The 13,906-nt window shown below is 43.8% G+C and overlaps 1 protein-coding gene across 3 annotated transcripts in view; it reads left to right on the top strand.

Annotated features, from left to right (window-relative positions):
• LOC122395477 (transcriptional activator Myb) overlaps positions 1 to 13,906 on the top strand; it is a 41,849-nt gene that overhangs the window by 21,124 nt on the left and 6,819 nt on the right. For all 3 annotated transcript variants that reach the window (XM_043393097.1, XM_043393095.1, XM_043393094.1), the window contains exons 2-3: positions 9,752 to 9,917; positions 10,819 to 10,983. In XM_043393097.1, the coding sequence (XP_043249032.1) occupies positions 9,752 to 9,917; positions 10,819 to 10,983 (331 nt within the window). The remainder of the gene's footprint in view (positions 1 to 9,751; positions 9,918 to 10,818; positions 10,984 to 13,906) is intronic.

Genomic DNA, 13,906 nt, shown 5'->3' with positions numbered 1-13,906 from the left:
CTGTCCGATCATTTTTACTTTCGAAACCCGTTGACCAAGTAGTACGGACAACGACAGGTCAGACGACCAAATCGCTCAGTGGAACAGGTATAGGTGTGCTCCTCCGATTTCCACTTTCTATGACTAAAATGAAAACAATACGAGATGCAGTTGCATCGAAAGAATATATATCTATCAGCTGACTTGCATAAAATTTTTATACGAATTAAATAAAAATAATTTATTTTCAATAAAAATTGTGAAAAGCATATTTTTTGCAGCATTACATTGGAGAAACATTACCAAGTCAAAAATAAGTTTTATTCGTAAATATTCCTAGAAATTTATTTCAGTATTTCCGAGAAAGTGGAGGGACGTGGGCAGCCGTGCAACTTGATCCTCGTCTGGCCAGACTGTCGTACCGACCGCTTTATTAAACCGACTCGATCGATCGCTTTTGCGGGCACGGATTTATTTTCGAGGAATTCCTTTTTCGCGCACGCTTTGCCGGAGCCTCCGCCGACCGGTCCCCGACGCGACGGAACGAAGAATTCCGAAACGCGTCGACCTTGATCTTGACTCGCCCCCGGGCGTCGTATTCCCTCATATTCGCCTCCCATTCAGCCTTTTTTCGTCTTATCACCTCGTCGAGCAACGACGGAGGACTCCTTAATGTCATTCATGAATCATGTCGGCCGCTAGAACGCCGGGTAAAAGCACGGTTCATTGAGTAATTCTTCGCGGTGTGATTACCTCGCGCTTGGCCCGGAGTGACGTAACTCGTGACGACGTCGGATGCACGATTATGTACGGATGTCACAGCGTTGCACTTTTTGCGGGTTCGTTCGCTGCCCGTGGACAGCGGTAGTACTACGTTTTATCGGTACTAGGTGTATTATCGGTGCTTATAGTAATTTATAGCGACACGCGGCGCATGCACGCTATGTTTTGTCATTAGTTTTTGCGGCGACACATAACCTATAATTTTCTACAACACGTAGTACTACATATCAATTCTATTTAGCAACTTTTGTTATTTTTATTATTCCGTTTATATAATATATTATTATTAATTTTATAAAAATTGAACTTTGATGGTCTGTCGAGAATCCATCAAAACTTTTGCACCTAATTTGACGACAGAGAAGAGGTTATTTTTCAATTCGTTACGCAATAATTTATTGGCCGAGTACACGCGTGCTGAAGTACGAGGTGATCTAAACGCCAAGAAATTACGGTTAATACGTTCCGTTCGGGTAATTTGTCGCGGTCACCTGTCCCACCTAATGATAGAGCATCGTGCTCATAGAATCCCGTGCGGCGAGCACCGGTCTACGCTGAAATTCCGCATATTTTACCAGGGCGTTCCCTTTCATCGGGTAGTTCCGCGGCACGAGGCTTTTAAAGGCGCACAAATTGAGGAACGCGAGTGCATCGTGCTTGGTTCTCTCCTGGTCCGTGGCGTGTGTGGCGGAGGGGGTGGGTCGTGGGGGTAGCAGCTGACGGCAGGCGGCCAGGGACGAATGGATCTTTGCACCTGGTCTCTAACTTTGGAAAATCGACGACAGAATCAATTGTGCCCGGGCGTCGCACGCGACCGAAGGGGCTGGACGATAACAGTTGCATTGACCCTTAGGTCTTGACCCGTTACCCAAAGGGAGCATCGACTCTCCAGATAACAGTCTTCGAATCTCCCGGATCGACAGATTGCTTCCGTCGCGCTTCAAATAATTCTAATTATTCTTGCTATAAATTTTAGTGATTTTCGAAGGAATTAACTTGACAGGAAAAATGTCGAAAAAGTATTCCTATTGTCTTATTTTAGACAGTTAAAAAACTATAGAAAGGATTTCTGATAAACCTGAATAGAACAGAAATATTTGTTATTGAGAAGTCGTCGGGGAGCCCTACGAGTGAATAATAATCCGAACATTGACCTCTATGAGGTTATTACGGTACTCCGTTATCGACGGACCGTTTGGGTAGTCTACAATAGCGTAGGACTGTCTGGTTTCGCTGTAGGAAGGCCTCGGTGTCGGGTTTCTTTATTCCGTGGGACCACGCCATGTTTTCTCGTCGCGGCAGAGGCGACGCGATACGATCTCCGTGCGCTATAGGTATGGATGCCGTCTGGTTTTCCCGACAAACCATGACCATGGGTCTGGGGACGATGGACATTACTCGTGAAGGGACATCGACTGGTGCTCGCGGCGCGCAATGACCTTATTGTTGCGTGACGAGCAACAGGCGGACGGAAGGAAGGAAGGAAGGAAGGAAGGAAGGAAGGAAGGAAAGAAAAAGGACTGCTAGCCGTAAGGGCCGCTCGTTGCAAAAAGGGGGGAGAGCGGGTACGCGGCAGACAAGAACTGAGGAAGTTGGCCGAAAAGAGGGGAAAGTTCGGAACTTCGGCAGATGTCCATACGCGCGGCACGCACGCTCGCGATGGGTTCTTCGTTCCTCTCCCTTTCTCACGAGACGCTCGATTTTCGTCGCGAGGCTCGTAAAGTCGGGGGGGAACGAACGTATAATCGCGTATCGGCGAAAATCATTCGATGAATAGGTTCGTTAACCCTCTTTCCCTTTTTGGCGAGGGGACGATATTTATTATCCAGAAATGGGGAGATTCCCGTGGCCGACTTGGTAACACGGTCGCTCGAGGCACGTCAATCGCGGGACGAGCGTGGCTCGAACAGACTGGAATCGAGCACGGCGATTACCATTGGTCGGTATATGCCAGTGAGATATTCCGAGTATTCGTAGGAAGAAATGTTAGGTTATCTGCGTAGGAAATGTTGCTGTCTGACCTCGTTACATTCTAAGGCGTCTCCTACGTGGGTCGTGCCCTCTGCTTTGATAAACACTGCAGCGGAGCAAGCTACAAAGTAATCTGATAACCTACAATGTAATCGACGTCTTGGAAAAAGGGAACTATGCATGTATGGGCGTGAAATGATATCGTTTCACTGCTTCCAATCAATTTAATAATTGTCATCGGAGTTGCATGACACCGAAAGTCATGCAACGTTTCACAGTCCTAGACAAAGGGGACAGCTGTTGCGCAGCACCTGTTTGTGTCGCCACCTTTCAAGGAAAAGCTAAGTGCGAGTGTCTGTTCATTCATTCCGCCTCGCGGCGAGCGTGTCTCTCTTGGCCGTCGAGGTTTCGAACGACCGATTGGAAATTGCCACCGGACGTCCTCGACCTCTGACAGCAGTTTCGCATGCAGATTTGTAGAGGAAAGGGAGCTTAGCAACCGATACGACGCCGACGTTAATTTAGAAGGAAACGAGGGGGGAAAGGAGTTAGGAAGCTCGACTCGTTCAAATTTCCGTAACGAAACGTATTGTTGCTCGTCGTTAAGACGTTCAGTGAACCGTTGATTCGATGATTTATAATTCCGAAGGCACCCAACATTGACAAACGATACTATCAGTTATGCTAATCCGTCATAATTAGTTGTAAATCGTGTCTGACAAGCGCATTAACCTCCTCGGGCCTCGGGACTTTGAGGTTATGTTTTAATATGAAATAATTAATCTCTGTTCAAGCGTTTTGTAACGTTCAGTTTCTAATCCTATAATGTTATATCTTTGCAAATAGTATACAATTTGTCAGATCGCGTTAGTTTGGAACGTGTAACGCAAGTAAAAGTCCCCTTTGTTGCTTTTCATTTTCCCGTCCACTGTAATTTTGGCACTCTGGGCGTCTTGGCGGTTAAGTCAGGAAATTTCAATTACCTAGCAGGCCGACAGGAAGTCCAAAGCACCCGAAGTAAGAGGATAGGGAAGATATAAAATCCAACGAGATCCGATCGCCGCGTATTACTACCCTTCCCTTTCCTGTGTCGACATTCTCGCTTCCTCTTGTAATCCCGATCCCGGTCTGCCCTCTCGCGTGTCCCTTCTTAATTTCCTTCCAGCGTTTACCACGTTCATATTCGCCGCTCCTCCTTCGACGACTTCCCATTTACCGAGGCGTACGGAGGAGTCGCCCGTACTAAATTGTTTAACGAGTGTCGCAGGCGACCCGTTTCACTTATCTCTTGTTTCCACTGCTGGGTGTCACGTGTCCGTTACAGAACAATCGTGACGATTTTTATCAGCGACGCGTTTGTCCACGTGCCTTCCTTTTCGTTTATCGTCCTCGCATCTTAGAGACCATCGGTTTTCTACCCGTTTCCGTTTCCTTTCGTTACCTACTTTCTTGTATGTTCTTAATTAATTTCTCGATGGATTAAAAGTTCATCGTTTTCGGCGGTATACTAATTTTACAAACAAAGATAAAGAAAAGGGAATGGATTTGATCAATCAGAGATTACGAAACCTCGAATTACGTAGATGTTAAGCGTCATAAAATGGCGTCGCCGATTTTTCGCAATCGAGAATCGCCGCGGAACCAGCGATCTTTCATCCTGTATCGTTTTTCGCAATCGCCGTCGAGCAAACGTTAGATACCCCGTCTCCATAAATATTCATCGTATCGGACAGCGAACATTTTAATAATTTATTCAGAATAGCACCGTAGCGCCGCGCGAACAAGACCACCCCCCTCCCACCACTCAGGGTTAACAATCGTTGTACATACACACGGTCCTTTCTATCTTTTTTACACGCTCCGCTATCTCCGGGCGCGCGATGTGTGCGCGCACGCGCTCGCGCATATTTTCGCGGATCGTGAGAATGTCGATGAAAGTCCTGCGCTCTCGGGCCACGTGCCTCGGTATTTAAACTCAAGGATGCCCGCGACCGTTAGACTTCCACGAAGACGAAAGCCGCCTTTACGTAACGCGAGAGAAAAAAAAAAAAACGGTTACCGATCCGCAGTCCGCACCCAAACGCGTATTTACGATTCCCAAGTCGATTTCTGCCTTCTTTCTCGCGCGCGTAACGTGTCAATAAAAGCGCAAGTAGCTGTCCCTATCGAAGCGAAATAAAAATCTGATATCAAGAAATTAAGATGGTTGATCCAACATGGCCGACTCGTGTCTTAAACATTATTCGATTTTCATGAAAATTTATGCAAGGATTTTTAAGGTCACTGATCGCGAATCTAACATCAGAATTCGAAAATTTATTAATGGTGGATTTTCGAATTTGGTAATATTTGTAAACGATCCAGTCGAAAAGTATTTAGTTTTCTGTACTCGTTTGATTGATTTTGTTTGTACAGAACGCTATGCTCGTTAATTGTTTATAACGTACAAAAACAGTTTACGTATTCCGCCCGTTTATGATGTGTCAGTTCACACGTGACGTGGGGGCTTATTCTGCACGTGGTTCGCGCTACCTTCATTCTCACTTTCAAATTTGAATGGAGCCTCGAATGGCAGACGTACGTTGAACGATTCCGCGCACGTTCTGCCTTCGCTTCGGACTTTCGATTGGACATACAAATCAGAAAGTGAAAAGGAAGGAGCAGAAGAATCCGATTCATGCCTTCCGTCCGTTTGCTACAGGAATTTGTTACGGAATAATCTTGTTGTTATTTAATTTTCTTGATTTTTCTGGTCTGGTATATTTACCAATTTTTGTTAACAAGTTTTAGCTTTTAGAAACGTATATTCTCGAACGGTTGACGATACGACAAAATTTTGTTTGCTCGTCGTCCGTTGGCTCGGACAATTCGCTATTTCAATATGGCCGACGTCTAAATCCGACCGAATATCTAACGAGGTCTTCTCGTAGGAGCTATGGACATTAGATACACCGCGATTGGACACGACTTGCCATGGAAGACCGTGGCATCCTTGAGATTTAAAATGTATTGCTCAGTCACGTTGAATTCTTCCACTCATTACAGTTTCTAATCTCGCGAATCATCTTTATTTATTGTTGTCGTAATTTTATTCTAATTTATTTCGGCAGTTTTGCAAATGGCCTTCGTCAGCGATTTATTTATTAGATCTCATGCTATATAATTCTGATAAAAACGATTGATCGACAACTAATTCAAAGTATCTGTATTAACGCATAAGTACATAACCTATATTTCCTTGTCGAAAGATTATCTTTGAAAAGATTGTTCTGTAAGGGACTTCTGAATGACTCGTGCAGAGTACAGGTTAGCTAAAAAATATCATCCATAACCTATATTTCCTTGTCGAGAGATTATCTTCGAAAGGATGGTTCTGTGAGGGATTTCTGAATGGCTCGTGCAGAGTACAGGTTAGGTAGGGAATGCTAAAAAGTATTTCCTCGCATAGTTTCACGAATTTCGTCGGTGGCAACTCTTTTTCTTTCCCTTCGCGCAACGCGGTCTGTGTGCACGAGACATTCCACCCGAACGGCACTCCCCTTTCAGTTCCTAGCATTCCCTTGGAATCGCGCGCTTCGTAACGTATTCCCGACATGTCCTCTGTCGGGAACGTAAACATATGTGCACCTGCGGAAAGCCAATGTGTTCGCGAAAGATTGCATTGCTAGACTTCGCCAATTAGATGCTCAATTACAGGGCGGATCGGGTTACGTTTCGCGTTTCGAGTTTCTCTTTGCTGGAAAACAGCTGCGGAGATGGAAACGGACCTCGTTCCTACACGGAACGGGGAACACGGTTGCCACGCGCGGCGCCACCGTATCCAAGCGAAATAGACGAACGCGATAAAGATAAATCTATAGACTATCGGTTTTTTTATATATAGAATTGTTAGATCTTGTTAAAGTTTAATGATTGAAAAAATCAATTTGGTAAAGAGCGTTCGTTGCTGCCCTCGTTGAAAGGAAACAAAAGCAACGTATACTTACTTCGGGACGAGAGTCAATTGTACCCTGCTATTCGCGTTGAATGCTCGTGCACTCTACGTGGGTGCAGAACGTCGTCGAAAATACGTTGACAAAAGATCCCGTAGCATTTAAACGATCTTGTACTTCTGGCCCGCCGTACTTATAGATATAAAAGTATAAACATAGGCACGAAGATAAAATCGGAATCTAAACATAAAGAAGTATCTGAGTAAATGTGTACATAGTCGCGTGAAACAGCGTGTATGTACATGTATACAGATATGAAGAAATGGAACAGCGATATACCGGGTGACTCATCAGTAATACGATCGTGTGCTTAACGAAGTGTATAAAAGTATCTTTAAAAATAAGGGTTGCTTTTAGAAACGGTATACGATCGAAAGGGACAGTGCACAATGGTAATTAAATATGTTTGATAGAACTATGTCGGAAGGCAGAAGGCACGAGCCAATTTATGATATATAGCTTTTCATGCTACGCAGAAGCATTCTTCACCCTCGTGTTCTCCCCCTCTTTCTCTCTTTCACCCCCAAAACAGCTGCGTGTACCGAGAGGAAGGTGGGCCCTATGGTGTGTCTTGCAACGAAATACAATGGGAGGTTATGAAACGATAGCGCTTATAGGATACCGCGGGGTACACGTACACGGGACACGTATAAACATATGCGAAACACAGATGGCTGGTGAACCTTATCGTTTTCATTATTTCCTTGCCCTGGCACAGGGAGAGAGATATCTTGCGCCGCCATTGTTTCTTCGCCGACCTAGAGCCGGCTGAGATCATCGACGATGGAGTTATCACATTTCTGACGAGTTAATTATGCATTCAAGGGTAGCCAGTCATTTCCGGTATTAAAATCCGGTTTTCGACGCGTCACATATGCTGTATCACATAAAATTTTATTTCATTATCATTCATTACGTTCGGTAATTATGTGTCTCCTTTATATTCGCTACTAAAAGCCTGCAATTAACTTTTATGGAACATTCGATAGATATCTCGATAGTATGCGATGATAATTTGTGTTTTTTTTTTGGTACTTGTAACAGTAACTTTTTATCTACTATGTAAAAAAAGACCTAGCTGTGAATGTAAGCCTCCAGTAGCAATATGGCAACATGTTAGACGCGTGCACTCTGATAGAACTAACCTCAAACGTAACTGCGTCTTATCTTTATTTACGAAACCATCCTAACCAAACACCGATCTAGACCGGAATCTGTTATGTCGAAATTTATAATTAGTCCAATGCACGGATCAGTTTGGTTTTGTACATAAAGACAACAAAAAATATTACATGTTACATTCGTTATTAAATTCACAATTACGATTTACAAATTTTCTATTAGAATAATTTTAATCGTTCGACTGTAAGGAAAAATTGAGTATTTGTCGTTGGAATACTTTTTGCTCGTTGCCTGGCATAATAACGTCCATACGATAAACTCTAGCGGAACAAAAGGATTAAATTAGCGTCGCTCGGCGAAGGTTCTTGGACGTTATGACCGCTAGCAACGGAAACGCGGTCGTAGGCTGGCAGAAACAGTAAACATAACAAGGGCAGGACCGTTGCGTCGGTTCGTGTGTGCGCCAGATATGCACTGCGTGTATGGGTGTGTGTTTCATCTCGAGTTTAACTGGCTATCGCGGCAAGTTACGTCATCCTGCGAACTTAGACTCCACAGTAGCTGGAATGTAAATACGTTATAGCGCCGCGCAACCCACCGTTTAATAATCGCACTTAAAGTCACATTTACCGCGTAATTAGACGGGCACAATTTACCACGAACGTTGAAAATTACTTAATTGCTTTTTCCCCGACTATATTCCACGCTTATTCTAATCATAACTACGGAGAATAGAAACGGCCATTGTTAGTGAAATTTTGTATAAAATCTATACACTTTTACGAAAAGATCAGGTCGAGACATTTTTTTCTAATCTCTGGAGGAAGAAGCAAAGAGAAAAGGGGGGGGAGGCAGGGGTGAGAATGAATAACGATCATTTGCGGAGGAAGTGGGCAGGAAATCCTTGAAAACGAAGGAGCAAACCACTTGTGACCGCAAAAACTGACACTCGCCAGACTGTGGTCAAGATTGCCTCTTGGACGTTGGTTTCGGGCAAGGGTGAAGAACAAAGGGGTGGCGGGCGCGATAGTTTCACGACAAAGAAGAGGAAGAAACGGCGCAGGATGGACGGTCAGCCATCCGTGATTTCCCGTCTTCGCTTTTGTACATACAAAAAATAGCTATATCCGTTACACGTTCGCACGTATCTAATCTTCTCGCGAACCTGACTCCTCGATCCCGGACTCCACGCATTTATTTTCTCTCGAAACGAACTCGACGCTCGACAAACTTTTACGTGGACAATTTTAACTCACCCCTAAAATACCATAGCCGGGGATTCCGTTCGAATTTTTTTGCAAGTTAAAACGATGATTCCTGTCGATCGTTTCGGGTCAATTTTTAGCTAGGTTATGTGTATATAATACACATTTTTACGTGGACAATTTTAACTCACCCCTAAAATACCATAGCGGGGATTCCATTCGAATTTTTTGCAAGTTAAAAGGATGATTCCTGTCGATCGTTTCGAGTCAACTTTTAGCTAGGTTATGTGTAAATAATACACATTTTTACGTGGACAATTTTAACTCACCCCTAAAATACCATAGCGGGGATTCCATTCGAATTTTTTTGCAAGTTAAAAGGATGATTCCTGTCGATCGTTTCGGGTCAACTTTTAGCTAGGTTATGTGTATATAATACACATTTTTACGTGGACAATTTTAACTCACCCCGAAAATACCATAGCCGGGGATTCCATTCGAATTTTTTGCAAGTTAAAAGGATGAATTCTGTCGATCGTTTCGGGTCAACTTTTAGCTAGGTTATATGTATATAATGTAGTAAAATAATACATCCAATTCTACATGTTTCGAGACGACGAGCCGCGAATGCGAATCGCTGATTTTTTCTCGGGTTTCCAACGAGCGAGTAAGACAATGTTCCCTTTGTTTTATTTTTAGATCGCGGTCTGGGTACGATTCTAGTAGCGGCGGTGACTCTGACAACGAGTACAGTGGCAGCGTCTGTCGTGGGGTCGCTAATCAGTCACAGAATCCGGCCTCGACGAATGCGAGCACGCACGGGCAGGGGAAGCACATAAACAAAGGAAGGTGGACCAAAGAGGAGGTAACGAATACGAAACATTTTTTACGACCGTTCGGGAATTCCGTGGACGATACGGCGTCGTTGAGTTTCTTGGTCATCGACACCGGGGGCACACGGAACGTCGCTGGTGTTCTCCGCCGCGGTTTCGGGAGTTTCGCGTTGCCCGCGCAAGATGGCGTCATCGTACCGTGACTTTGATCGGATGTAACGCGAGGGGTGGGATACAATGAGCATGGGCTGAAAAAAAGGACCACCCTTCGTACGTTCTACAACGAGTTACGTCCGCAGGCAGATGCCCTCGACCACCCCATAGTCATGTGCGTCTACTACGCGCCGTATGGTTTCCCGTGGGAAACATCGCGTAGGCCTATCGATCCTATGCATTTGTCACGTGACCTTTTTCCCTTTCCGTCCCGAAGCGATCGCGGAATGAAATCGTTCCAGCCATAAATACGTCCGAATTTCTTTTGACCCTACGTCGTCCCTTGAAAAATTTATCGGCCATTAATATTTTTCCTATTTAATTCCGAATCGTAAATCGTATTTGGCGATCACCGATGTTTACTAATTAAACGAAATTCACGGGGTCTTCGGTGGTACCGGTAATTGCCCAACTAACGAGCTATGTTCGCAGTATCTAAATAAAAAACATAATCAAAATTTTACGCGGCGAGTCGTAAAAGTCTCCCCGGTCTTATTAGCGGGTCTTCGTATTCTTTAGCGATGCACCTGCTTTTAAATTGGCCCAGAATTTATCAGAGTTCGTTTAGGACGCCATCTTCCGGTAGCTGAAATTCTATTGATCAATTTAATCTTTCTGTATGGGGTGAGGGGGGCAATGTATGGTGTTTTTGAGATAATAATTCTTGTAGATGTTTCACCGAGAGTAACGCGTTCGTGTCTTCGCTGGTGACTGTTCCAGGATGCTTTATTGAAGCAGTTAGTGAGCAATGCGGAGCAACGGGGCACAGGACTCCGATGGGACGCCGTGGCTGGTCACTTCCCTGACCGGAGCGACGTCCAATGCCAGCAGAGATGGGCAAAGGTCGTGAATCCGGAGTTGGTCAAGGGACCTTGGACGAAAGAGGTACCTGAATTTCGTTTTGCATCCTTCTCCTGTCGATGATACCCAGCCTTCGTTTCTACCAACCCTGGCGAACCAAAAGTCTTCCTCGAGAAGGCTCAAATGCATTGGAAAAATTAGGAAAGGAGCTAGGAATATTTTTGAAAATCAATTTTTTTTTTTATCAAATAGTCCAAGAGTCTGATCTTTCCATGTGTCATAATATCTCTTTTGGGGGTTGTACTCAAGGGAATAACTTTAAAAAATTGTAAAATTAAAAATAAAAATAATTTTTCTTTTTACGTAAACAAGTGCTTCCTCGTGAGAAGGAACGTAATTTATTTGTTAATTTTATTATTGGAATAGATCATTTTTGTACACCGTGTACAAGTCGAACGGAAGTCGATGTCGAGTCGTGAGTTGTTGGGACAAGGTTCCGCAGGAATTCGAATGCAATAGCCGATCGGAATGACCGTTGACAGAAAGTTCGCGAAGAACCGTTACATCCCCTTTCCTGAAAAGTTTCTTCCACCGAGCAAAGAGAAAGAAAGAAGGTTCGTTCATTATATGGCCTGGGACGAGGTTCCCCCCGACAGCATTTACCAGAAAATACAGAGAGTCCGTAGGAATACAAGTGGATGGGAAAAGTACAGTACAAGGGAATGAAAAATATTCTTTCAAATTTTTCTGTTTAATTTTTCCTATTTAAATTGCATTTTGTGCTAATATTCTTATAAAAAAATTGAACGCTTTGGAAAATCTTGGGGATATATGTATAAGGTGGGTCCAGTAGAACTGGAAGCAGAAATATTTTCAAAATTTTGATAAAGTATCATTAACACTAGAAAGACTAACTAAACACTATAGAGAGTTGTTTATTTTATTTCTTTTGTGCCCTAAATTCATAATATTAAAAATTAATTTTAAACAAATTTCTTTGCACATTAGTTATTCTTTCACAATGCATTTTGACTGCTTTTGGGCAATATAGGTATAACATATATATATACCAGAAATGACGGAGGGGGGAGGTAACTACAATTATTAATAAACGCATTTATATGTTGTACAAAAAGTCACAAAATTCTAAGAAATTGTGTCATAATTGTTTTTCTAATTGAAATTAAAAAGCAGTCAAAATGACTTCCTTGGGCAATCTAGTGTTAATAACGATGGCTTAAATCTCTCGAGAATCGGGGAAGTGTCCTTCATAACATGTGTCAAGTTCAACACACATCCTGTCGTCCCCTGTACCGGATATTTACCAAAAGAATCGACTAAAAAATGATCCATAGTGCTTGCGGTCTAATTGGTCCCAGACTGACGTAGATATTCACATTTTATTGGAATTAACGCGTTGACCTCCGCGCCACCTATATATGGTTAACAGAACTTTTCACTAAAAAGTTAAAAAAAAAAAATAATTCCCAAGGTGAGATGTTTAAGGGAAATAAATCTGCACAGGACTCATAAATTTTGAGGTTGAAAGATACATACTACGAGAAACGTTGAATAAAGTGGTATGCAACTATTTAAAAAGAAAGAATCCAGATTTGATCCACCGTTAATAAAAGTAACTAAAGAGTTACAGTTTGAAATATATTTACATTTATTGTTAAATTTGATTAAAAAAAAAAATACAATTGTTTCCTTGCTTATGAACGTACGAGAAAAATAAAAGTTGTGTGTATAATAAAAAAAAAATTCTCCCGGGAGTGGTCCTAAACGTTAAAAGAAAACTAGAAAAAAAAAGTATAACGCGTGCATACGAACGAGAGATCCTGGAAGGTTCTGGGGCGCGAGGCCCGGGGGCCCTTACAGTCCCAACCGACCGTGGCGACTCGGAGTTCGTAACGGCCCCAGAGCCTCGCGTACGCCTACACGTAGGACGCAAAACGAACGAGCGAACGGAGAAACGAACGAACGGCTCCACGGTCGCCTCGGTGGGGTATGCAATAAAGAAAAAGAGTCCCGGCGTAGCCGCGGAGATGCTGCGTCGTCGTCGCCGTCGTGGCAATGCACTTGGCAACAGCCAAGGGCAAGTGAAGCCGCTCCCCGTGTAACGAACGCGCGACGAGACCGTGTACGCGACGCTCACGTAGGATACGGCGTCGGTGTGCGCACCTGATACGTCGGTATGGGAGCTCGGAAACCCATCGTGTCCTCGTTGCCGCCGGTACGCTCTTTCCCGCCATCCTCCTTCGGTTCCCTTCTTCCCGCGACGATCATCTCTCCGGCGTGTCCTGTCATCTCGCTCGTTCCTTTTCTTCCTCTCGACCTACCGCCTCGTTCTCCACCTCCTCGTGGCTCCGCAGCCCGGGAGAAATTACTCGCGAGACTCACCCCGGGGGATGGGTGGACCCGTGTGTCGGCGGTGAGGCTCTCGTTGCCCCCTCTCCCGGCGCAACGTCGAACGTTTTTCTGTGCCACTTACCGGCCTGAACGTCTCGCAACGGTCAACTTCGGTAATTCGGCTGGATGGAACCATCCACGGAAGGAATTCACCAACATTGAAATATTTCCCCAGATTTAATTCACGACAGGATATCGAATGTTATTAAAAACTGTTCAGAAATTAAAATTGTTTTTATACAAAGGTGTTTGACCAACACTAGGAAAAATTGTAATGGGAGAATCTAGAGACCAAAATAAGACGAAAATCAAGAATACTAATTTGTTAATCGAGGCTTCGTTAAAAAGTTATTAACGTTTAAAGTTGCGTCTGTGGAACGGCAATATGCGGAATAGCTGCGTGCGCAGGATAGTAGTTCTCACTCAGCTTATTAACGTATCGACAGCCTCACAGTTTTCTGAGTGAGAACCACTGTCATGCGCACGCAGCTGTCTCACAGGCGAAACTTTAAACGTTAATAACTTTTTAACGAAGCCTCGATCAACAAATTGGTATTCTTGATTTTCGTCTTATTTTGGCCTCTAGAATCCCCCA

This window comes from Colletes gigas, unplaced genomic scaffold (genome assembly GCF_013123115.1).
Source record: "Colletes gigas isolate AHSC1104 unplaced genomic scaffold, ASM1312311v1 Colletes_gigas_Sc00005, whole genome shotgun sequence".
Taxonomy (NCBI): domain Eukaryota; kingdom Metazoa; phylum Arthropoda; class Insecta; order Hymenoptera; family Colletidae; genus Colletes; species Colletes gigas.
The sequence above is the reverse complement of the archived record's forward strand: the minus strand, read 5'-3'. Positions and strand labels throughout refer to the sequence as shown.